Source organism: Nyctibius grandis, chromosome 20, assembly GCF_013368605.1.
Source record: "Nyctibius grandis isolate bNycGra1 chromosome 20, bNycGra1.pri, whole genome shotgun sequence".
Lineage (NCBI taxonomy): Eukaryota > Metazoa > Chordata > Aves > Nyctibiiformes > Nyctibiidae > Nyctibius > Nyctibius grandis.
The window spans coordinates 1,869,229-1,894,240 of record NC_090677.1 but is presented as its reverse complement, the minus strand read 5'-3'; the positions used below and the strand labels follow the sequence as shown (position 1 = coordinate 1,894,240).

Sequence of the window (25,012 nt, the reverse complement as noted above, 5' to 3'; positions counted from 1 at the left end):
CATGTCTGTTCTGCCTGTAAGGGTAATGGGTGAGTGATCTCCCCATCTCGACCCTCGAGCACATTCATCTGATTTTTCCTCCCCTGCACTGTTGAGGAGGGGCCTGAGAGGGCACCTGGGTGGGTATCTGGAGGCCGGCCCACCATTAGTGGAGGAGAAAACCCGACAAACCCTCCTTTCAATCTCCCAAATTGGTTTTCAGGTTGCTTTGTTCTTCTGTCCCCTTACAAAAACACAAGAAAGCCCCTCCTCCCCCTACGCATGCACTTTGTCATTAACCAGTAAGTTATGCCCCTTGGTCTGTGATGTTTGACTCTGATTTTGTGCTGTCAGGCAAGGCTCGCGTTTCCGAAATGGTTGCTCTGCCGAGTTCCTGAAAGGCTGCTGCTGCACCAGAGATACAGGGCAGAGCCTGTCTGCGAGGTAATTATCTTGCAATTAGTAGGCACAAGGGAACAGTCAGCTTCCTACACCCACGTGTGACACTTCTACTATCTATACCAATAGTAGGCAAGTCAAGTTTGTAGCAAAACATAAACATACCTTGTTATTGTGGCGTAAGTGGAGATAATGTGTGTAAGTGTTGTAAATTAAGCCCCATCTGTTTTACCATAAAAAAGGCTTTGAATTGGTGTTTTTTATTTCAAAGATTCAGTATTCTCAGCCCTGAGAAAATATTTCTCAGAGAATTCTGTCAGCCATTAAACTCTTAAAGTAATTAGCAGCTTTATAAATAAAACAAGACCAGGAACTATGACTGTAGGAAGAAATGGACAGTTAATTATTTGCTTTATGGTGTGAAATACAAAATATGAAAGTGAAATAGCATCCACATTTGCCAAAAAATGTTTCATTGACTCTTTGTCCTTTGCTTTCTCTTTTTACAGCATTTCAAACCTTTTTAGACCCTATAGGTTTGAAGATGTGCAACGACTTAATGTAAAATGTGGAGGAAGGAAAAGGGGTTAGTGGGTCTCTGTGAATTCAAGGGCCAAAAACTTGGGTGTGATGAGAGCAGCAGCAGGAAGCATGGCTAGGAGCAACGTCTCTGTTGAATCCAGAACTGTTTGTTCATTTGTTTTTCTCTTTCGGGTTGGTCACTCACCAAGTTTTCTGAATATTAAAATTCGGAAATGATGACTCCCAAGAAGTCAGTTGGACTTCTGTCCTTGATCTCAATGGGTCTTGATTTCACACTATTCAGCTACAGTAAGATCGTTATAAATTGGTTCATTTTCAAAATATAATTTTATGGGTATTTAATTGCTGCCAACAAAATATTGGAGAAACAGCATCATTCTTGTCTTTGTTTAAAGCCATAAAGCTCTCTGGGTGTCTGTGTTTGCATGTAATAATGTTTATCTGGCGCTATTCACGCTGTTATGAAGATGCTGTTAAATAAGTTCTGTTTGCTTCTGCAGCTCATCTTTGTTCTCCTTCCTGAGTGTGAACAAGTAGCTTTTATTTTTTTTAATCTATTTATATTTATTTCAGGAATTCTTTCATTTCTAAGACTTTTTTTTTTTTTTTTGTCTTCATCTTTTTTAAAACAAATGGGGTTCTGTCCTGATGCAGGCAATCCGTGGAATAAAAATGGAAATTGGTTTTGCTCTCTGTGTGACGTTTGGCATCAGCTAAAGTACATTGTGTCTAAATAGTTGCTCATACAAACTTTGCAAACAGTTCTTTAATTGTTTCTTGTATACCTTAAGGTTTTAATGGTTATCTCGTCTATCTCTGTTCTTGCAGTTAACTCCAGTTGGAACAACCATCTTTACAGGATTTTCTGGAAACAATGGTGCTACTGACATTGATGATGGTCCGAACGGCCAGATAGAATATGTCATCCAGTACAATCCTAATGACAAGGTAAGTGCATTTAGCTTTTTTTTTTCTTTCAGGTGTGTGTATATATACACACACCTTGAAGCAGCAGATGAACAAGAGGTTGCTGTTGGACTTCATAAAGAAATTCTTTCCTTCGTGATGTAGAATATCCTCTTTGCCTGTGAGCCTTGCTTGCCCTGTAAACACAGCTGAATTTACCTTCCTTTTCATTGCCGTGCTGTTAGCAGCTGCATTACTTCAGTATCAATCATTAATAATCCCCCGTCTTCTCCAGTGTTGTTTACACACTTCGTCTTGGTTTTGACATGCCTTTTCAGTCCGTGGTAGGTAGCTGTATTTACTCCTACACATTTATACCTAATAGATTCACAGCTAAGAAATAGTCACAGGCATGGCTGAGTTACTCTCAAAGGAGGCGTTCTGACTTGTCTCATGGAGCCATTTATATTTAAAGATCACTGTTTTAAAAAAAAGAGGGTTATATATTATTAAAATAAAACACTAGTGATTCCTACCTCTTATCTTTGCAAACACACAACTTTCAGAGACAAAAAGCTTAAAGTATTAAAATAAATTCTCTTTAGGGTCAGATATGTGAATTTCTCATATTATAGCAAGTTTTTGCACATGGGTGATTTGTGTGAAGTGTCCATATGCATTTTTGTAGCAAATTCAAAGTAATTTTAGCAGTCCTTTTTTTTGCAAACCAAGCTGTCTTTTGCTGTGGGTTAAGGGCACAGTTACAGTGGATCAGCTGGTGTGATAGTTTGTTAAGCAGGCTAACCTGATGTTGTATTCATCCCAAAGATGACACAGATGTTAAGGGGCAGGGCAGGGGGGGAATTTAGTGTATAGACTTCGTAGCCTCTTGTTGAAATTCCCAGCTTTTACCTATGGTGAATTTGAGCAGAAATGGTTTTGTGGAAAAACAGCAATCTGATTTTCAGTTTAATTAGAAGTGTGGGCACACAAGTTGTGAGTCAATTTGCCCCATTTAAGCTGTACACCTCATCAAGGCTTCAGTCCTTTTTCCAGTGAAGTCCACAAAAGTTTGAGTATCTGCTGACTTACACTTGGTGCTTATACTTTTTAGGAGGTAGAATTTTGTGGAATAGTGACAGCATCAAGGAATAATTCTGCGTGCACTAATGATATGAGAGCCTACTTTTTTACTTTTCACTGGGTTAACTGTTGATTTTTGCATAGCTGCATGCTGAGGCGTAATATTTACTTACTGTATCTACGTATTTTGAGGACAGAGATGGTTTCTTGAGAAACTTTGCAGCACCTTAAGCCACAGTCTTTTCTGGGGAGCATTGTTTTGCAAAAGGAAGCATCTTTTTGACAAAAGTGGAATTGTGATGTTAGGTTTTTGGGAGATAAGGAATTATCTGACTTTATATGTTGTGTATATTTGGAATTATTTAATTTTTTTAAATGTTTGCAGTCATTTCTTAGAGATTAAATTGATTGCTCAGACTTGAGCAGTCTCTTGAGTAAGACACTTACTTCAGTGAGACTACTTAAATGAGTAAAATTACTAACACACGACACGTGGCTTCATCGTGTTACGTTCTCAGCTGTTCTTTGTACTGATGGTATGTATGACTGAAGTGTTTCTATCCTAAACTTTATCAACAAAGGCAAGGGTTTTCTATGGAAATGGTGAGTACTAAAATGTTATGCTAACATCATCTTTTAACTGTTTGCATAGTGGAAGTGTTATAAATAAATGCTATTTCGCCACCACAGATATTTGAAAAGTAAGCAGAAGGAAGAAAGGAGTGGCAGGAATGGACAAGCAGTTTCAAATTCACAAAAAAAAAACCCCAGGCTTTGAATTTTTCTTTCTACTCTTTTTTTCTTACCCTTCATTTATAGTACTTAACAAAAACACCTGAAATAATTTCTTCTGTTTCAATAAAGAGTATGAAAAACGGTCACACTGAGAAACTACCTCTTCCAGAAAATACTTCTTGCAGATAACTTTAGAAAATTTAAAGTCTTTTAAAGAAATTAAACATTTTAGCATACAGTGAATATGTTGGTATACCGAAAACACTAATAAATAAAAAAAACCAAACCCCTTAAAATATAATTTCTGTTAAAATATATTGCACCACAGTGAAATAGAAGAGCTGCTTTGTATGTAATTTACTATTAAGTTGTAGCATTATATTACTGAAAAGCACCCTGGGAAATCATTCCAAAAGCATGTCCCACAACCACGGTAGTCTCAAGTCCCGCAGAGGTTTGTCTAACCACTAGTGGAAGGACGTTATGGCATCCCTAAGTGGTTTGGTCTGGTGTTTTGCCACAGGAAGAGTTCAAAAACATTTCCTAAAACTCTACTTTTCCTCTCTTACCCAGTGAAACTTACTTGTTCTCCCAGGGACTGTGAAGAATAGTGAGGCATTTCCCTGGTTGGAACAACTTCCTTGGAGCAGTTAGTTGCTTTATTGCATCTTTGCCATGCTACTTTTGTATTCCAGATTAAATAAATCTGATCCTTTCATCTGTAGATAGCCTTTGTGTGCATAATACGGCTTTTACCTTGCGATGCGTTTTGTGTGTGTGCTTGACAGAGATGACTGCTCATCACTGTAAGCTGCTTCATCTCAGCTGTCAACTTGCCACAAAGTTACTGCATAATATCTGCTGCAAGTGGATTTTCTTCCTCAACCCAGGAAACAATTATACTACACTCAAAAATTATGTGTGCAGCTTAGTGCAAAATATCTCTACTTTTCTACTTCTAGGATCCACCTCTCTTGTCTGATGAAGATGCCTGCAGTGTTGTTTGGCACCAATGAGAGTCTCCTGCCTTAGAAAAAGCAGACTGGTTATAGCTCATAAGTTCCATTGGAGACTAATTTAGGCATTTGAAAAAAACCCTGTAAAAACAAGAAGTGTTATTCTAGAAATGCAATTTAACTTGATTATTTTGTTCTTTAATTGGGATGAGATATAAAAGCCAAGTAGCAAAATGAATGCAAATCATACTTGACATAAGTCTGGGCTCTAGCTATTGTGTAAAGAAATGCTATAAAATTTTTCTTAGCTGTTAAAACTAAGGATTAAGTGAATTAACTTGCCAAAAAGATTCTGTCTCCTAATGTAGAGTGGATTTTTAGATCTCCAAGGGCTCTATTTATACCTGAAGGTTATTAAGACAAACGCATCCTCAAAACAAGTCTGGACTCCTTCCTTACTAGCTAATTTTACTGAGATTCATTGTATTGTGTTTGGTGAGGATCCAAAATAAAACATTTTGAGTTTATCTGGAGTTAGGGAATATGCATATTGCTTTTGCTATACTGATTTTTCACATACCATCTCTCTGGGGAGTAAATTGAATTGTTGTCCTGGTGACTTTCCCCATTTTAAATTTGCTGGCCTATATTCAAGACTGGGGGCCAACAAGTGTTCTAAGTTATGAAAACCATTGTACAAAAGCATGTTGTTGTCTCTGTTTTGAAGTGAGAGGAGAACCGGTTTTGTTCTCTTGGAGTAAGCAGGTGACAAAGCAGTGCCTTGATATTCCTGACTTCCAGCATGTGCCGGCTCATTTCAGTGTTGGAGGGAAGCGCGACTGAGATGTGATGGTGTTGTACACATCTTTTAATTGCCTTGGAGCTTCGTTACGGTTTGTGTTGCAGCAGAAATAATTGGAGTTTGCAGAGGGGTCACGGGGTCTATCTGATGTGGTACCTTCAGGAGCTGTGCACAAACTCGTGACTGGAAGTGAAGCTTTAAATCACCACTGAACAATTGTATTTCTGTGCTGTGTTGGAGCAATGGGGGACTCCAGATATAAGCAGTTTGGGAAGAGGTCAAAGTTGTTTTTTCTGAAATTGTGCTGATGCTTCCTAACAGTTCAGATTGTACCATTCCACTTCAGTGCATCCTCATGCCAAGATCTGCCAAGGAAAAGGCCGTTATTTTGAGTGTGCCTTGGCTGATCCTCAGCTGCAGAGTCTTTTCCAGCTGGTTCTGATACTTTAAACCAGATAAATGGGCTAAAGCAGTTAGGAGAATCTTCCTCATGAATTAGAAGTGGCACACGTGTGTTTGCGTGTATGTGCGTGCACACATGGCATCATCTTGTACAGCAAAGATATTACCTGGTAGTTGCATAGTTCACAACCTGCTTGTTTGTTTGTGCAAATACCATTACAAGAAAGGAAGAGGGGGGCAAAACCAGTGAACCCTGCTTGGTTCTTCCTTCTTCCGACAGTAAGAGTCTGTTCTATTTTCCTGTTTTGCCTCAGTATAAATATTGTAATTGTGTTTTTTTTTCCAGTGGGAACTATGTGTTTTTATCCAAAAAGATGAGTTCCTAAACTCAGACATAAGCAAACTGTCTCCAGTTATTTGGCAGGGTCTGTGACGTAATTTCAATCTTATTTTCCTGCACACCGCAAATATCTGCAACATGATGAATTTAACAATCGTTATCATTTATTTGCTGAAAAACAAACTGCAATTTAAGCAGATGTTTCAACTTATAGAGGGGAAAAAAGGCCTTGTTGTGTTATCTGAGGAAGGAATAGTGCTCTGTACCTCTGCCGTGTTTTCTGTGGAGAGATTTTGGAATATTGTGTTGCTATTACCCATTCAACATACTTACCTATATTCTACATAGATGAAGCATGAAAGGATTTTTTTGATGAGAATAATTTGATAATAGAACTGGAACCAAATCTCACAGCTGAACCTGTGTCTGTGCCTGTAACCTTCCTTCCAAAATGAGTCATTAGTCAAAGTGAATCCTTTAAAGGTATGTGCACCCCAGCAGTACCCTCCTGCCATTCGATGCCACAGCTTTGTAATCTGCATCTGTTTAAGCAAATATGCAGGACAAATTGAATTTCACCTGATTTACCCATCCTGATTTGCCCTGAAATCTGAATTTACCAGTGTGTGAGCATGTGCATTAACTGCCACTGGAAACTGGCACCTAAGTGGGGAGAGTAGATGTTCTCCCCATGTTTCCTACTTCATTGCCCTCATGAAAAGCAGAATAAGGAGGAGGTAGTAAGTACAATGATGTGGATTTCTTAACCTCTCATACTTGATACTTTCTACAATAGTGAGAAAAAGTAGATGAAGGCAAGAGGAAGTGTAGAAACTGAGGACCTGAACTCTCAGCTGACAAATAGGGAAAGCTTTTCTGGACACACCACTGCAAATTCAGCGTGGCAACTCTGCAAGAAGCAGGATAGTTAGACTTGAGTTTGTGGTTGGAAGTAATAATGTATGTGCAAAGAATTAGAATTTTGTTGTGTACAGCTTGTTCATTGTGGGGTTCTTATGGAGTAAATCGGGTGGGGAGAAGACATGGAAAACTGTTTAAAATCTCTAATCTGGCAAGCACATGCAATTTGGACATGCCATCCAATAGGTCATCTCCTTGTGGCCTGTTTGAAACATGTTTTAACTTTGAAGCATGTTCAATTTTGTCATACTGTTTTAACTTTTGCAGACTTCCAAGAGGACCTTTGATATTCCTCTCACTTTGTCCGGAGCAGTAGTTCTGCGGGAAAGACTAAATTATGAAGAAAAGACTCGTTATTTTGTCATTATTCAAGCAAATGTAAGTATAGATCTCATTAATGGCATTCTGTGCCACTGATTTAGGTGGGGTTTTAGTTTCCAGATTTAGATTTTTCCAAGGAAAGGAAGAATCTCACTGAAATACCAGGTCTGATAACCCTCTTCTCCTGAAGATCTATTTAGGTCGCTGAAAGCTCAGGCATATTATTACTGGTTAAAAAAGCTTGCTCAGTGCGTGTAACAAGACAACCTTTTTGGCACAAGGAACAAGTTGCAAATTTGAAGCACAGCCCATGCAGAAAAGTGCATTCTGGTGACACTAAGTGTTCAGTTTCTAACAAATCTAGTGATGCTAGTTTGATCTCAGATGAGTTTGATGGATACAGTTTACTTGTGTCGTTCAGGTTTGAAATGCATTTTTCTATAAAGAGGTGATTTTTCTCTCAAGTCATATTGCAAGTGTCAGAGAGTTTTACAGAGTGGCTGGCAGTGGATAATGCATACTGAGAAGAAAAGTGATGTTTCAAATGTATCTAGTATATCTGTCATCAGAGAAGTTTTTTGATGCCCTTGAAGGCTGTGAAAGCTTCTTTCCCTTTTTGTCCTTCTGATAATAACTGAAATGGAAACTTTTCCTCTGTTGTGATACTACTTAATTTGTGGCAAAATGAGAATGCTCTGAAGAGACTTTAAGATAGCTTGCTCCTGAAGTCACGCATTTCTATTACCGTCATCTTTCTGACACAGAATTGTAGATACGTTTTACAATGCACTTTCCTGTATTTTGTGGCATGTTCAGCATTCCCCTGACAGCAGATCGGCTCCAGGTGTGTCTCAATGCTTTTTTGCACTTAGATATATCTAAAGATGCTTCGTGGCCCACACAGTTATGGCTGTTGGAACAAGCTGTTTTACCTGGGTATCGTAACTTGCTGATCTCTTGAACAGGAATACAGGAAGGCGCAGGAATGATTTGGCTTGTTGTTTTATCAATAATGTATTCCACGGATCACCACTGCGTATTCGCAGCTCTTCTCCTTTGATGTCAGAGCTGTGACTTTCATGAGATGCTGCGCTCCTAGGAAAGTAACTGGGGTAGTGGAGCAGGTCATGTTTTCCAAGAGAAAGGCACGGCGTGCAGCAGCACGAACGCCTCGTGTGAGGAGGGGACCTGTCACGCTGCAGGAGCAACTGGTGAAGGCACAGCTTGGGATGCGCGGTGGCAGTACTACAACACAATCTTGTATTAGTTGGTTCATTCCTTTCAACATACGTCCTTACGCAGGAAATTGTCGCCTTTGTGGTACCGGGATTGGGACGAGAGCTGTGCTTATAGCTTCTGTGTCATGTTTATATGTGTCTCCGTTTAGCCCACACCCAGAACTAAACAATAAGCAGTTTTTCTCTCACCCAATCTCCCTCCCCAACTGAGAAAGGGAATGGGGAAAAGGAGGGAGACTCCTGGGCTGAAATTTAAACAGATTTAATAAAATAAGAAAACTGATATCGATACTAATATAAAAGACACAAAATCATACTTAGCCCATAGCGTGGTGGCAAGTCCCTCCAGGGATAGTAACCATTGAGAAGAGAGGTGAAGGAGAAAGAGGGAGAGGAGAGCAGAGCAAAGAGCCCCCCGTCCCCAGCAGCTTTCCCATTTGTAGTGCCCCTGAGGTTAATGTTACAGAGCACACCTGTGGGCCAGCCTGGGGCAGCTGCCCTGGGTTTAGCTGCTGATGGCCCTGATCACCATCCCACAGCTGGGCACACACTGAACCAACATGGAACAGAAAAGGGAGTCTATAACTTTATCCCCACAAAACCAGGACACTATGTAATGGGGCAGCTTGCATGACTGAAATGTCTTGCTAGGCCATGTGTTTTCTCAAACATACCCAAATGGGAACTGAGCTCACTAAAGTTTTGAGTGCTCTTACAGATGAGAAACTAGATTTCAAAGGCAGGCTCTAATTAAGCTCTGTAGCCCAGCTTTGTCAGGAGCTTACTGTATGCATCCTTCTATTTTTTTTTATTTTACAAAATATTTCAGACTGTATTTAATTCTCTCTATTGTATGCACTATGCAATCATACTTCTGTTCTGCTGATCACATTAGCAGTGATTATTTATTGTTCTTGCATCTGAAGATACTGTGTGAAATTAATTACGCTGTATCTGCTTTGATCCAGTATTACTCAAAGGCAGATATTGGGGGAACACAAAAAAGATCAGTTGATGATGAAGGCTGCTCCTTGTAGCTTGTATTGTTTTTCATCGTTGACTGGGGAGAAAGCTGAATTCAGAAATTCCCATATTTAGCAACTGTAAATGTAAAGCAGTCCCAAGAAAGGAGTGGACTGCAAAATAGGAAAAAAAAAGTGTATCCAATGTGATTTAGAGGGATGACCTGTTGCTCTTACACAGGTGATGATATTAAACAGCATAAATACTTTAAAAATAATTGCTTTTTGCTTTTCTGTCAATGTTACCCTAGGATAGGAGGGCAAGACTTAGGTAATAGCCCATATTCCTTCCACAAGACTTTATTTTTGTAAAGAAAAGCTATCACAACAGTTAATCCATGAAAATGGAAATATTTTTGTTTGAAAAAGAATATTGGATATTCATGCTGTTTCTTCACTACGATAACAAAAGAAGAAAGAAAAGGTGAAGTGTTGCTAGTGTGTACGTTGTTCAGTGTATAAAAGTAATCTGCGTGGTTCCCACACTTCAGGAAAGTGTAGTTTTATTCTGTACCATCTGGAAATAAAAAAAGGAGACAGTACAGAAGTTGCAATACTCGATGGTGTCTTACGTATGCAAAGATTTAAAGAAAAAAAATGAGCCAAACCATGATACACATGAGACATTGAAAAGAGCCTGTCATGCAGCATGGAGACTTCTTTTGGGATGCAGCATTGTAGCGGCTTCTTCGTGGACAGAAGTGTTCTTCAGTCTTTAAAACATGAGCAGTGTAACTCATTCTCTGGAGAAATCAGCTTTCCACATGGAGGTCTTAGATCAGTCTCATTGCTGTCCTCTGGCTGGTTTGGGTTTTTTTTTTTGGCAGGGGGACGGGAGGTGCTAAATCTTTCTTAAGTTGTGGTGGGCAGAGGTGGATTGGGCATTACAGTCCAGGGCCTCTCCACTGCCAGTTTGAACAGACATAGTTACTGCTTATGCTTTCCATAGGATTTGGCAGAGCTACACAAGGCAACACAAGAGTGTATTTCAGATTGTAAGTAAGGCACAAGGGACTTTATCTTATACAAATATGCTGCACTTTTGGAGATTTAACAAGACATGTGTCTTCATTTCACATGTTTCCTGAGAATTAATTTCTCAAAACTGTATTATTTCTGAGTGATAGGTGTCTCACAGTATTTCTTAATTCAAGAGGTAAACTTTTACCTCTTAACTGTATTTCTGAGCCTTAATGAAATTAAAGGCTGTGGCTCTGAGGCTGAAGTTTCTGTAATTAGCTGTTTCCTAGAACCTGGATAATTGTGGTGCTTGTATGTTTTGCCCTTAGCATTAATTTTAAACTTTTTTTGCAGATTTTGAATTCAGAAAGTCTCACCAAATGTAACTCGTTTGCTCCACAGGACCGAGCCCAAAATCTTAATGAGCGAAGGACAAGTACAACCACCCTGACAGTAGATGTGCTTGACGGGGACGATCTGGGACCGATGTTCCTTCCTTGCGTCTTGGTGAATAATACTCGTGACTGTAGACCTCTCACCTACCAAGCGAGCTTGCCAGAACTAACTGATCCTGTAAGTCCTCTTGATTTTTTGCAAGCTTTATATGTTTGTTTTGCAAGCAACTGTCATCTTTTTCTGGGGACATAGTTGAGAACTGTAACTAGAAAGGTCACGTATGCTTTATGCCACGTTTTACGTGCTAAACAGAACAAAACCAAGGTAAGATACATGTAGGAACAGATGGTGAATTTCTAGCTTTGGTACAATGGCAAACTGCTCATTTGCTCCAAGGGCTGAGTCTCATTAAATTCAGTACATTGTGGAATTGCTTTTCCTGATGTGTCCATGTTTTGTTCTCGAGATACCCTGAAGCAGCACTTTTGAGATGGGACTTGACATGTTATTCCATTCAGGATTGTTACAGACCTTAGGAGAAAAATTTTTGGAAGAGGAAGCATTAGTCACTAGTCCCTGAAAAGGTTATTTTTTGCTATTATCTAGTTTCAGTCAAGAGGCACTAAAGAGTAACGTGTGTTTATCCCATGGAGATGCTTGTACTGAATGTGTCAGGTAATACGTCAGTTAGGATAGGGATAAAGGTCAGCGTAAGGCTCATTTTGCACTGGAACATGCCCAGCGAGTCACAAAAGGAGGAGGCTGAGAGCTTTATTGTTTCTTGATGCATGATGGTGCCAGCTCCCCTTCCTTACCGGAGAACTGCTGCTTGGTATAGTGGAGATGTGCATCTCTGTGGTGGGTGAAACAGAAATATGAATTTCTTAACTGATCTTGAAGTATGACCTTTGATTCATGTATTTAAGAATCTAAAAAGGAAGAACCAATTGAAACACTAGGCATTACCCCACCAGATTGACATTAAGATGACATTAAGATAATGTTGACTCTTGACATTAAGATCATGACTTCCCTTGTGCATTGCAGGGGACACTCTCTGTTGTGCTTCCTCTGACCAGGAGACAGGGGAGGTTGAGGCTGTAAGTGTGGAGGTTCCTGCTATTCTCTGCCTTGTTTGTCTTGCTGTCCTGTGCCTCATGGTCTTTTGCAATTCCACACATTGTGGTTTCCTGCCTTGTCTGGCCTCAGGGTCCTGCTGCAAGTATGCTTGAGCGGAGGTGCCAAGCGCTGCCGCCACCCTGCTTGGTTGGTTCAGGTGATGCTCTTAGCAAGTTTCAGAATCTCTCACAGATGTTTTATCCATTTTAGGACAACCTGAAATTGATTTTGATATACAGCAGTTGATCAATTGCTTCTGCACAGGCTGATGGTACAGGCTCTGGTTTAATAACCAGTACAATCTCAAGGAGGTGACGTAAGGCTTATTGTAATCAAGATGTGCGATTAGTGTGCCTTCTGGATGAGGAAGGGGTCAGAACAAGTTTCAGGGAGGTGGTATAAGTCAGTCTGGACCCCTTGGCAAACTTCTGGAGGAAGGTTGGGTCTTACAGGGCACGTACACCTCCAAAGGCGGTGGTGTTTCTCGTTACGGGAGAAGCTCTTCCTAACACCTGCAGCCTGATTTGTAAGGTGTAGTAAGCCTGGAGCCTTGAAATAGTCAGCCTGTGACAGCATCACATCAGTTGGGAAAGGGAAGGAGAGAGACGTTCCAGGATTAACCTTATTATATTGAGGTACACATCTCTCTCTTTCACTTCTACACCTTGGTGATTGATAACCCTTTGTAATGGTGGTGTCTGTTCTAGACTTTGTGAATAAACCCTTTTATTTTAAATTTTACATTACTTTGACTTGGGCTCAGTGTCATTTTAAGTTAGCTGGGCAGCTTCAAGTCATTCCCCAGCTGAGTGTGTGGCCTCATCAGGGTCATTGGGCTACTGTGGAAGATGACAGAGTGTGCCCCCCTTTTGTCTGCACAGATCTGATAGAGTTCCCAGTACAGAGGCAGATGAGGCAGAAATTATGAATAACCAGTGTTTGGTCATTACCTTGGTTTTTATCTGGTTATCTTAAGGTATAATGCAAGTCATACAGATTTCATGATACAGCTCTCACAGATGGAAGGAGTCCAGCTCTGTCTCCACTCCTGCCCTTGGTCAGGCACATCCTCTGCGCTGGAACACGAAGCGGTGTCTGCTAAGGAGGGTGTCTAGGCTAGGAAAAACCTGACTGGTGATTAGGTGCCAAATGTTGCACCTAATTTTAGTTGCAAAATGTATTCATTCAATTCCATAAGCTACAATCTGTTCAGGTGTCAGCTTTTTTGTTTGCTTTTTGGCTTTTTTGCGTTGAAGTGCACCTTGAGAAATCTAATCTGTGAAATAAGAAACTGCTTCTGTTGATAAACTCCCAGCTATTTGCTGTTTATCTGTGGGTAGCACTGCAGCTCTTTCGATAAACGTAAGTGGAAGAAGGATGTTTGAACTCAAAATTTTACCTTGGTACCTCAAATATTTACTTGCCTTCTAAATTATAATTCATTTAGAAGATATGATCCCTAAGTACGTAATTCATAATTCATTTAGAAGATATGATCCCTAGATCCCAGCTGACCCCTAAAGTAAAGAATTTAATACAACTGGTAAGAATAATATTTTTGTTCAGTCTTACATGATTACTTATCTTTATCTGGCCTCCATCTATGAATTTACTGAGGTAAAAATCGTATTTCCTTTACAAGCTTCTTTCCCTTGGATACTCTAAAGCAGTTGGATACATTGGCAATGAAGAATCCATACAGTGCACGCTTTGTTTATGGATTTTGGCTGGCGGAGATGGAAGAGGCCAGCGAAATTAATGGATCTCTTTGTTACCAGAGGAGCAATTTATTTTCCTGAAGAACGATATCAAGGTTTACACTGTGCCTTGTGAGAGTTGGTCTGACTCATAGCAGTGTTAATAATATTATTAAATGTGCTCCAGGCTGGACAGAGTGCTGTGTAATTACTGTTCATACACTTGTAAAAACTTCTTTTGCATTTCTGCCATTTGCACAGCCAGTATAAACTCCCCCAAAGCTGCCCATCCTTCCACGCAGAGCCAAAGGTTATCTGATGGTCCTCTCTGGGTGTGCACACAGAATGAAATGCTGGGATAGTGTCTTCTCGGTCAGCCGGGTGCTGTGGCCAGCTGAGCTTTGCCACGAGGTGCGATGTTTTTCGTTGATGCTTGCCTGGTTTTGCTGCTGCAGTGCCACCAGTGAGCTACTGTAATTAATTGCTGCGATGGCCTCATTAGTTCTCTGATCACAGCTAAGGTGATACAAACATCAGTGTCTCTGATAGCAAATGCTTGTGAGGTGCTCTTGGGACTTTGTAGAGGAGGCAGAAACTCATAGTTTGGAGTAAACAAACTTTGGATGTTTTTATAGCATATTAGCTCTTCTGAATGCTTAATCCTGTGACAGGTGAGTCGTAAGTGAGGGCTGAAGTGTCTCAGCACTGCTGAAGCCTGAAACAGAAGTTAACAGCCTGTAATCCACACCTGAGATGATGCATTGCTTCCCTGGGCAGTGATTTGCTTGTGAAGTGCTACCTGTTGAGTCTGATTCAGTGCCCGTGACAGTGATGGAGTAAGCTGCTTCACAAGTTCCCAGACTAAGAGAGAAGAAATAAGTCTACCGAGTTCTGAGTCCTCTAATAATCATTGCAAAAATTATTATCTTGCAGAAAAGACACCAAAGCCCACGATAAGACAGCATTCAAAGCCATTGTTTGAAGTTCTGTCTCATAACAGATGCGCAAAATCTTAGACTTAATGTCATTCAGGGGAATGCAAAGTACTGCTTCGGTGATATCTGACAATGAGCTAGCATAAACCTTTCAAAATTCAAGTTTCACAAGCCAAATATATTGCCTTATAACAAAAAGGAGAGGTGTCTGTGCTAGATGAAAGGATGCAGGTATGAGCCTCCTGTGTCTGCTCGTTGGCCCACATACTTCTCTTTGTTTTGCCCTAACTGTCGCCGTCCTACTTTCTCTCTAGGAATGAATTTATTATTGTTAGCTAAATTTCTGTTTCTGAGGAAACCTGGTTTGTTTGTTAGGTTTTGGTTGGTTTGGGGTGGTTTTTTTTTTTGTTACATAATTTTATATTTGCCTTAGTGTTTCTGTGTGTGATCAAATGTGGTAAGTAATTTTTTTTTTTATTGTCTCAGGAAGACTTCAGTAAGTTAGCATGTATTAACAGTACGTGCAAGTCATCAAATGGAGTTAAAAAACATAACCTCATGAACATCTCATAACATTGGAAAGATAATTTCTCCTCCTTCTTTCCCCTTGAGTCTATTCCTGCCGTGCTTGCTTTGTGAAGGTTTTGTCCATTTCTATACTCAGTTTTTTCCATCGTCATGCAAAGAAGGAAAGCCAATTAGCAGTAAAATACAGATTAGGTTTATTTAATCAGTTACTGGACTAGTTTTGCAACAAACTGATTCATTATCAGGTTCCGTAGGGTAATTACCAGTCCACATGAGCACTAATACACTCCATGACACCTACGAGTCTTTCTTTGTGCTAATTCAAGATTGAACACCTAGCTGTGTTATGAGACATTGCTTATTAATGCACCACTGATGTGTCTTCCTATGTGGAAAATATTTATTTTTCTACTAATTATCCTTAGGAGTTGTGTCAGCAGGGACCTTACAAAGTGTGTGGGCTCAGATGCCGTGCCGAGGGGAGACTCAAGGAGATGTGTCCGAGCAGAGGACTGCTGAAATAAAAATAATAAATAAAAATTATCCAAAGAACAGTGTGGTTGAAGGGGATAAAAAAAGACATTGAAGAGCAGGAAGTGCCCTTAGAAGCCCTCAGGGTTTTATTAGCAGGAAGGACCTCTTTAGTTAGATTAGTTTGGCTTCAGGGGAAGAAAAGGGAACTTCTAAGAGGTGGTATTGTAATCCTGCTGGGTAGAAGCCTTGCTTGATCAGCCAGGGAGTGAGTCTTCTCTGAAGAGCACCGCGTGCATCCTGTAACACGTAGTTTTGAAACTGTGGGAGCTGCAGACTTTTGATGGTAAGGTCAATTGAACAGTTTTGCTCTAATATCACAAAAATCAAGAGTTAAAATTTTTTTTAATGCAAAGTTAGGTCATGATATATTTTATATTTAAAACTAAGCGAGTCTTTCCTGATCACTTCAAGCTTTTTTTTTTTTTCTGAGGAGGAAGGTTTTGAATACTTCATGCAAGGGACAAAAAAGTTCATTGACTTTTGTATATGGAAACCATAATAAACCATCATAATATTAAGAATTGTGGCTATACAGTAAATTCATCACATCATCGATATATCTTGAAAGAAAGTACGTCTTACTTGGAATCCAGAGTCACTTGAAGAGTTCCCGTTAGGAATGGGAGACTGCTATAAAAAAAATGGGGTTTGCATCAATTGATAGTTAAATCAAAAATTACAGCTGCTTTTTAAAACTTGTATTTTATCTTTTCCTTTCTTGCTGAAACTCCCCGGGCAATCCCAACAGTTTTTCTCCAAGCCATTTCCCATTCCCTTGCAGCGTTCGAGCTCAGCATCGTAGGGTGACATACTGTACAAATCAGTTCTGTGCATATTATTGATCGCTAATTAACACTGTGTGTTTTTTCAATACCTATGGGCTTGAGGTTGACAACCACTTAACAATTCTTTCCAAGTAATTTCATTGCAGTTCCTTGCTATCTGACTGTACAAATCCCAATTCCTGCCAAAGAGAAAACGTCCTGGAAATTTTCTTATAGATACATGTTAATATAAAACTTGCTGCAAAAAAAAAATCCCAAATTAATCCCAGTAACTTCGCTAACTGTATGGAAAAGTGTCTGAAAGTTCTGGAAACAGCATCTCCCCATCTTAGTTATAATAACAGGTATTAGTCAAAAACTAAAGTTCATCAAAATATTCTGGGGTTTTTTTTAGGTTTTTTTTTTTTTTTTTAATTTCTATTTTTTTTCTGCAGGAAATACCTACCCATAGAAGACATTTTGTCCAGGTGTCTGCTATGCAAACCAAGAGCAAATAACCTTCCCTAAGGTTTGAGAGGGACTTGCTAGCTTAACCAGAGCTTCCACACAGATACTAAGTAAGATTTTTGTGGCACTGAAACACACAGTCTTCATAATTTGGTAAATGAAAAATTTAGTCTGAGTTGAAGTGAATATGTGTGGTTAAATCAACTTCAGTAAAACCTGTCACTGGGTAAGGAAGATGCCTCTTAGACCTGTGTGAAGGGTAAAATCTCAGAGGAGGAATGCTTACCCCAGGAGTGCTTCCCCCTGAAGAAAGTGGCTTCTTTCTTGCCTTTTCTTGTAAGCGTGACTGCTTAAAGTTCAATGTGCGTAGGGGTGAATTTACCCCTACTGACAGTCAAACTGCAGAAAACTAAAAAATCACGTTAGATTGCCAGTTTTTCTGGCCAAATCATTTTTTTCTTCATTAGATACGTTACATTCAAAACTGCAAATGTTCAACTGATTTAGGAAGTTGTTAGTTTCTGAAGCAGTTGTATCTCAATACGCCTTTTTTTCCTTTGCCTTATTTTTACTAAGGTCTGGAATCTTCTATTGAAACATCGTGAAAGAGGTTTGCCAGCCTTTGGCTTACTCTGTAGAGTCTTACAAGCCTTGTGATTTAGTTGCATCAAGCATCAGGAAATTACTTGAGCTTTTATTTGTTTCTAATTATTCCTTTCTCAGCAAAATAGATGCTATCCCATTTTGGGGACTGATGTTAAATGCTCTTGTTAGGGGATGGTATTTAGACTTCATCCTGGAATTAGACCATGATTGAGCACAATTATGTCTGCTGGCATAATTGGATGTTTAAAGCGTGGCTTGGGTTTGTGGCTTCTGGAGAAAATAGAGCTTTCATCATTAAGAGTACTGCACGTTTCTCTTTATACAAATATTTTTAGTAAGGAAAGAAGTGACTTTGTGTTTTCAACAGGCAGCATCCAGCTCTGCGGTGGGACCTGGCGTAATGATCTCGGGGGTTTTTGTATCTCATGGTTTCGGGGCTTGATAGGAAAAAGAAATAATCATACTTTAGTTTTAAAGAACTGTTCAGTTGAGAAGATCAACTGTTATTTCAGAGTTTCTATACAACAAATGATTAAAGGTAAAAGCTTATATTTTGTTTAACATTTCTGTAGTCCTTCTCTAACTAATGTAACTCCAGAGCACAGAAAATCAGGCCTCTCGTACATTATAGACTAGGCTGTTAACTTTTTGGGTTTACTGTATGCGCATGCTGTCCAGCTTTCTGTATGAACTCGTTCTCATATTTAATGCCATGATCATTTTGCCTTTTCTTCACAAATACTGCTGTATCTGAGCAAATGTTAGACAAAATAGCACTGGCAGATCGTTATTTGCTGCAAAAAGATTTATGTAGTTTCTTATCTGGATACTATATCTTAGAATATTTATTTAGAAAAGCCTGGCAATTGGTATTAATTAGACCAAAATCTTCGGTGAAAGATAGCATATGCTGTCAACTGTCGAGTTGTAAGATGAATGAGTTCCTGTGTATTTATTAGCCAAAAATGACTTGGGAGACAGGCCAGTGGTGTCACTTCAGCCATACGACAAGAACTAACCAGAAATGCTTTAAAAATGGGGGCTGTATCTCTACATTCTTGGGCTGCTGCTTGTTCAGTAAATTAGAAGCTCTCTCATGTCTGGGGCTTTGAATAGTCCTTTTGCCACTGGCTGAAAGACAAGCAAATTGACCCATTTTTCGGGTCTTAATTTTTCATTAGCCGTTTAGGTAAAACCTGAAACTCAGATTAGGGAAAGGAAAATGAATATTGATTTCCATGACACGTATGTAGTTGTCAGTGTATTTTTTATTGAAAAAGGCAAATTGTTATGGCCAAGTTATTTGCAGTGTAGTTGAGCAGCAGATAGCAATTTTTCCAATTAAATTTAAGCATAGATGTATGATGAACTGATAGACAATCTTGAATTGCTTTGGAAGTTGGAAAGCAATTCAAAAGCAGTGATAAATTCCTCTCTTGGGTGCAGTTCCCCCTTTAAAGTTTATGGATAAACTTTTCATTTGCATTTTTTTTCACTCTTTTCACTCTAATTGCAGCCATACAGAGGTCACCAGATTGATATTAAGTTCAAGGTAATGGACAATGTTAAATAAGCAATAGCGTTCACAGTGGATTTACTAGCATAGGTTTTTTTAATAACTTGATATGGATGATTTTGAATTAACTCTATGGAAATGGCTCTTTCAGCAAAGTCAAAATGGACAGCTTTGATAAGCTATTGATTATCTGCTAGTGCATGATAAGGAGTCATAAAAGGTGTTTTAAGTCTTCTGTTAGGATTTTTCCCTATCTTTTCCATTTTTGTGATTGATTGTCTGTCTCCCATATGCAATGTCTTGATAAGTAGAGCCTTTTTTTTTAAAAGAAATGTCACTGAAAAGTAGTGAAGCATGAAAAGGTTAAAATTACAAAGATGTGATGTTCCAGGTAATTAATTTTTATATATTTGGGAGTATACCAAGATGGCATGGCTAATTAAAAAGAGTTGTCAGTAAAATTGTCAGTGACTTTAATATGGGAATACATGAACCTGAGAATTATTTTCTATAATCTCTCTTAGCAGGCAGGTGAGCACTTCAGTTGCTTGATATATTGATCAGGTGGGACAATCACCATTCAGTATCTAAGACTAACTTGTGATTTTAAATATAGATGTATTTCAGATAAAGGAAAAGTTAAGTTGGCTGCTTTTCACTTCAAGAACAAACAAAACCATGCTTTTAACTTATAAAATATGATGAATGGTTAAAGAAACCAGATGTTTCAGTTGTTTGAAAACACTTTCTGGTTGAGAAAATTATAACAAGGCTGCAGAGTAAGTGAATATGGTCTAAAAGATACTTTTCCTGCTGGTGATTTTAAGCAAGTTGCGTTTCAGAAATAGAGTTGATGTCTCTGGGTAGGAATAAAGTAATATGTCACAGTTTGCTCTGACTGCAGGAAACTTGCTTTGAATGTGAGGCTACTATGGTGGAGACCTTGACTTGTATGTTTGGTACATGCTGGAAAAGGGGTGGAAAATAGTGAATTTCATAGAAAGATAGAACAGGAAGACACATGGACTTTTTTTATAATGTGAAAAGAGAATTGGCTGGGCATGATTTACATGCTTTAGATTTTCACTACTACTAATCTTTCTTAAAATGCACAAGTGGAGGTTTGAAGGGAAAAAGGATCAAGCTTGACTGAAAACTGAGAAGTTTTGGACAATGTATAGTAAAAAATGAAAAATATAATTGCAGATCATCTTTGAAATTGTGTTTGGGGTGAGAGAAACACACTTTGATTATTTCTAGGACTGGGTTATCGAGTGACTGGTGATACACAGTGGCTCTGGGGCTCCCTTGCTGGCTCAGGAGGAGCAGGAGCTCTGGTAGTTCACCAGAGACCCAGCCCGGGCTAGATATTTGGCTGGTGGTGAAAACAGGCATGTTTTCTAGGTATATATCAAGCTGTAAAGTGAAATTTTAGAGAGTTAATCTCCAATCTGATTCCTTTTATTATCAAGAGTAAAGGGGGAATAAACTGATAAAAGTGACTGATTTTATCATATACATAATTTTCTTCTTTTTTCTAAATCTGAAAATCTTCCATTAATTGCCTGATATTTATCATCGTGGTTAGTAACTTGCTGGGAACATTAATGGGAAAATATTCAATTCTTAGAGCTTTGTCAGAAACTAGGATGAAAAAGGGTCCTGATTTTGCTTGGAAGAAGTAACTATGGAGCTGTGATTAGAAGACGTTTCCTTTCAGAAGTGAAGATGATCTGCTTTGATTCAACCTTTGGTCTGGCACATCAGCCAAATACATAATTTGAGAGAGAGCGCCGGGGTTCCTGGGTGGGTTTGATGTGTGCAGTAGTACAGGTTCACTAGCACAAACCACCTTCGTGTTGTGTGGCAGAACCAAGGCTAAAAATCTGTTCAATTAGTGAAAGTCTTAGTTAAAAAGATCTTGCTGTTTCATCCTGTTGTATTCTTTGTTCATTCTCCAGTTTTCATTTTCAAGCTAGTTAGAAAGAAGAAGGAAAAAAAAAACCCACTTGCCTTGTAATAAGAAGACTTCAGCGTAATGTGTGAGATCACACAGCTTACAAAAATAAATGCCTGAGGACAGTAGAAACATGTGATTCCTCAAGTTTGTGAGCTGTCCCACAACCTGAAGTTTGAAACTGCCTTGCTTTCTGTTTCTCTCCTCCAAAAGCAGAGCTGCAGGAGAGGAAAGAGTGCCTGAGAAAGTACCATCCCTGTCTCGTTCTGAGCTCCGGTCTGTATGTTGAATATACAATCAACTACTTGTGAGATTTAATTGCTGTTTTGGATATCTGCCATGACAAAAAAGCCACTTTCACAATGTGCATGGCTGTTTTCTATTTCATAAAAGCATGTTTGTTACGGCATGAAGTGGAGCTGTTGTCAAAGAGGAAGTGTATGCATTAACTTATTTGATCCTTAAATGTCATTTAGAAATTTTTAAAGGTTTTAAATGTTGACATTTAGACAAAATACTTTTGCAGTGATGCTTTATCAGTGAACTTCACTTCAGAAAAAGTCTCATCTATGTCATAACACTGATCCTTGTAGAGATAATTATCATTTCAATAGCTAGGCTATCCCATTAAACTATATACTAGCTGTTCATTAAGGGTCGGGAAGAAAGATTCCTCTTTTCAGCTTGTCATAGTGCAGAGGGTGCAGATTATATTAGTTCTTTGGTTAATTAATGGTTCATCAATTAAGGTTTGGTAGATATGTGCAAGGACACTTGCAGGTAATGGGAGATAAAAGTAGCAGAGGAGCTTCCTCTCTGGGGCAGAAGTGGCAGCCCTGGGGGGCTGCGGGAGGCACTCTGAGTGCTGCTTCCCTTTTGATCGCCACAAGGTCTTGTGGCCCTGCTCAGAAAGGGGGCAGCAGGGTTTGCTGTCACCTTCTCGTCAGCAGTGCTGTGGCATTCCACACCCAAGGGCACATGATGTGGCACAGACTTCCTCGCCAGGCTTGGTGTTACGGTATGGCTATTGCTAGCAATGTAGTTATGGCAGCTCAGAGCTCACCCTGGGCTGCGCTACCGGGGTTTCTGGTAGTCCCTGGTCTTTTAAGGCTAACTTGGGAGTCTCCTCGGTCCACCACAGTCTGCAGTACAGATGTGCCCTCCTTCTCCTTGTTGTTGGTGTCATGTTCCCAAGGCAGTGTTTGCCTTTGAGGGGCCAGCAGCCTTCCCAGCGGTGCCATCCACGTTGGGGTCACACTGGGGAGGGAGCAGCCAAAGGAGCCTTGCTGTCCCCATCCAGCAGCTCAGTTTTCCCCAGTGCCCTGAGCCCCTGTCTAAAATGTGAAGGAGCCAGAGAGAATGTGTTGTGCCGTGCCGAAGAGCGTTTCCCTGCCTCCAGCTGTGGGCTGGCACGATGCAGCATAGGGTAGGGAGGGGCAGCCATCATCCCCAATGTGATTATGTTTGCCTCTGCTCTGTGCTATTGATGATGCTTCTGTAGAAAACCTTGCTTAAATCCTAGAGTCTGTCTGCTAGAGCCCGAGGAAATTCATGGTGAGCTGCAACGCCCTCTTCTGAAACAAGAAAATGTGGTTACTCTGCGTGTGGCTCTGCATCAAGTTTAAAGCCACTCATGTGGTAGATAGGTAGGAGTTTGCTTTGTAATTAATTCCTGCTTTTCCTTCTGGAAGAGTATTGGGATTTGAGAAAAGAAGCATTCAAATGTAAAATTTCACTATCCCATAAAAAGATGTGAGGATGAGCTTATGGATGAAGTATGTGAGCATTGCAGGTTGTGTGTGTGTGTGCACACGGATGGTATATCTGCACAACTGCACAGATCTGTGGAAAATTAAAGCATCCAAAATACACTTAGGAGAACCGATTTTTTCCTGTAACCTTCAATCTAAAAGTGGCATTAATGCCACTGTTAATGTTACCATTAAAGCAGCGTAATGAAGTGCATATAATAATGATGATATAGAATTTGTAGCTGGATCTCGGCACAAAATCTCTACCTAAAATTACCTCTTGGCAGGGTGACAAACTTTAATGAGAACAATAAGTGGTGGATATAATTTGAATAAAGTTGAGTGTTAGGTAGTTGCAGCTGACATTCCCATGCCTGAACTAGAAAAGTGCCCGTTTACTTGCAAGTATTAAAAAAAAAAAAAAATCAGTAAAGAAAATGTCAGTGTTTCTTCTTCAAGCTGAGAGTGGTGGTCCATGGTGGTATTTGCTAACCCCAAATGTTAAACTCCTGTATCAGCCTGACCTGGGCACACTGCTTGGCTGCAGATTCAATACGTCTAAAATTTCCTCTCCTTTGAGACTTTTGGCCTTGTTTGTTCCTCCAGGTGAGAAAAATGGCTTTACCAAAGCAACGCCTCTGAAAGAAGATACTGAATGTGTAAATAAAAAACCAAACCAACTTAATTACCTTAATAAAATCTATGTGTAAAATGAATCAGTCAATGGACAAAGGATCTGGATGAAATACTGACCTATTCATTTCTATGTTTATCTTGTTTTTGAATTTTAAATAAATTACTGTTTTGTTACAGAATTATTATTGCAGTCTACAACTACCTGAAGGGAGGTTGTAGCAGAGTGGGAGTCTTCAGAGTGTCCTCTTCTCCCAGGCAACTAGCGATAGGACAAGAGGACACAGCCTCAAGCTTGGCCAGGGGAGGTTCAGGTTGGACATTAGGAAGCATTTCTTCTCAGCAAGGGTCATGAGCCATTGGAAGGGGCTGCCCAGGGAGGTGGTGGAGTCACCATCTCTGGAGGGGTTTAAGAGAAGACTGGACATGGCACTTAGTGCCCTGGTCTAGTTGCCATGGTGGTGTCAGGGCAATGGTTGGACTCGATGATCCCAGAGGTCTCTTCCAGCCTGATTGATTCTGTGATTCTCAGTGATGTTTTTGTCTAATTTCATACAGATGAACGTAAGAAAGATCCCACCAGTGGTAGTGGTTATACTTCCCCAAAGGGTTCTCCCATGTCGCAATTGGAAGCACTGTCATAAAAATTGATAGTAGATATATTTTGTTTGTTTGTTCTGTGAACCTGTCTGATATTTGAGCTGAGGTTTAGCACCTCTGGTGCCTGTAGCAAGGAGCACCATCGCATGCCTGTATTTGGGTGAAGATCTTTGTTCTGCGCATGTTGAGCCAGGTGATTTGTTCAGATGTTCCCAACGGTGGTTTGCAAGAGGCAGTGAGCAGTTGATCAGTTCACACTCTGTAACACACACTTTGAGAGCCCTTCTGCATATTTCTTCTTTGTCATTTTTTTTTTCAAGCTGAAAGGCACTTGCTAAGCCAGAGTCTGTATGTGTTCAGGCTATGCCCTGCTTTTGATTGTACCTTTGATCGTAACTTCTTGTGCCTTTTCTAGTATAGTATATTGTGCTAATTTTTCTAAGGCATAGAGGAGCCATCAGCCTCTTCTCCTTAACAGTATCAAGTAAGATTAAGTGTTTGCAACCTCAGCTGAAATTAGCAACTGTTGACACAGCTGACAACCGTATTCCTTTTTCCCATCTCAGAAAAATATGCATTTAAAAGAAAACAAGATGGGATTAATATCTCACAGACTTTTGTATTGTAATGAAGTTAACTCTTAGAAATTAAAAAAAAAAAATCTTTAAGCCATTACAGTGGTGTTACACTGATCTGTAAATATTTTCTATTTTTCGTGTCAAGCAGAAGTAGGTGTGTTTGTCTTGGGGTTTACAACTTGCTTTTCTGCAGCCGTTCTCTTCCCTCATTCTGAATACTGAACGGAAATCATGCTAATGATAAACTTGCCATCAAGAATTTGAAAGATAATCAAGGAAACAGACTTAATAGTTTGTATGGAAAAAAGTGAAATATCAAAAAA

The 25,012-nt window shown here is 39.6% G+C and overlaps 1 protein-coding gene across 4 annotated transcripts in view; it reads left to right on the top strand.

Moving 5' to 3' along the window:
* PCDH15 (protocadherin related 15) overlaps positions 1-25,012 on the top strand; it is a 358,337-nt gene that overhangs the window by 96,100 nt on the left and 237,225 nt on the right. For all 4 annotated transcript variants that reach the window (XM_068416522.1, XM_068416519.1, XM_068416520.1 and 1 more), the window contains 3 exons: positions 1,750-1,869; positions 7,334-7,444; positions 11,010-11,180. In XM_068416522.1, coding sequence (XP_068272623.1) covers positions 1,750-1,869; positions 7,334-7,444; positions 11,010-11,180 — 402 coding nt within the window. The remainder of the gene's footprint in view (positions 1-1,749; positions 1,870-7,333; positions 7,445-11,009; positions 11,181-25,012) is intronic.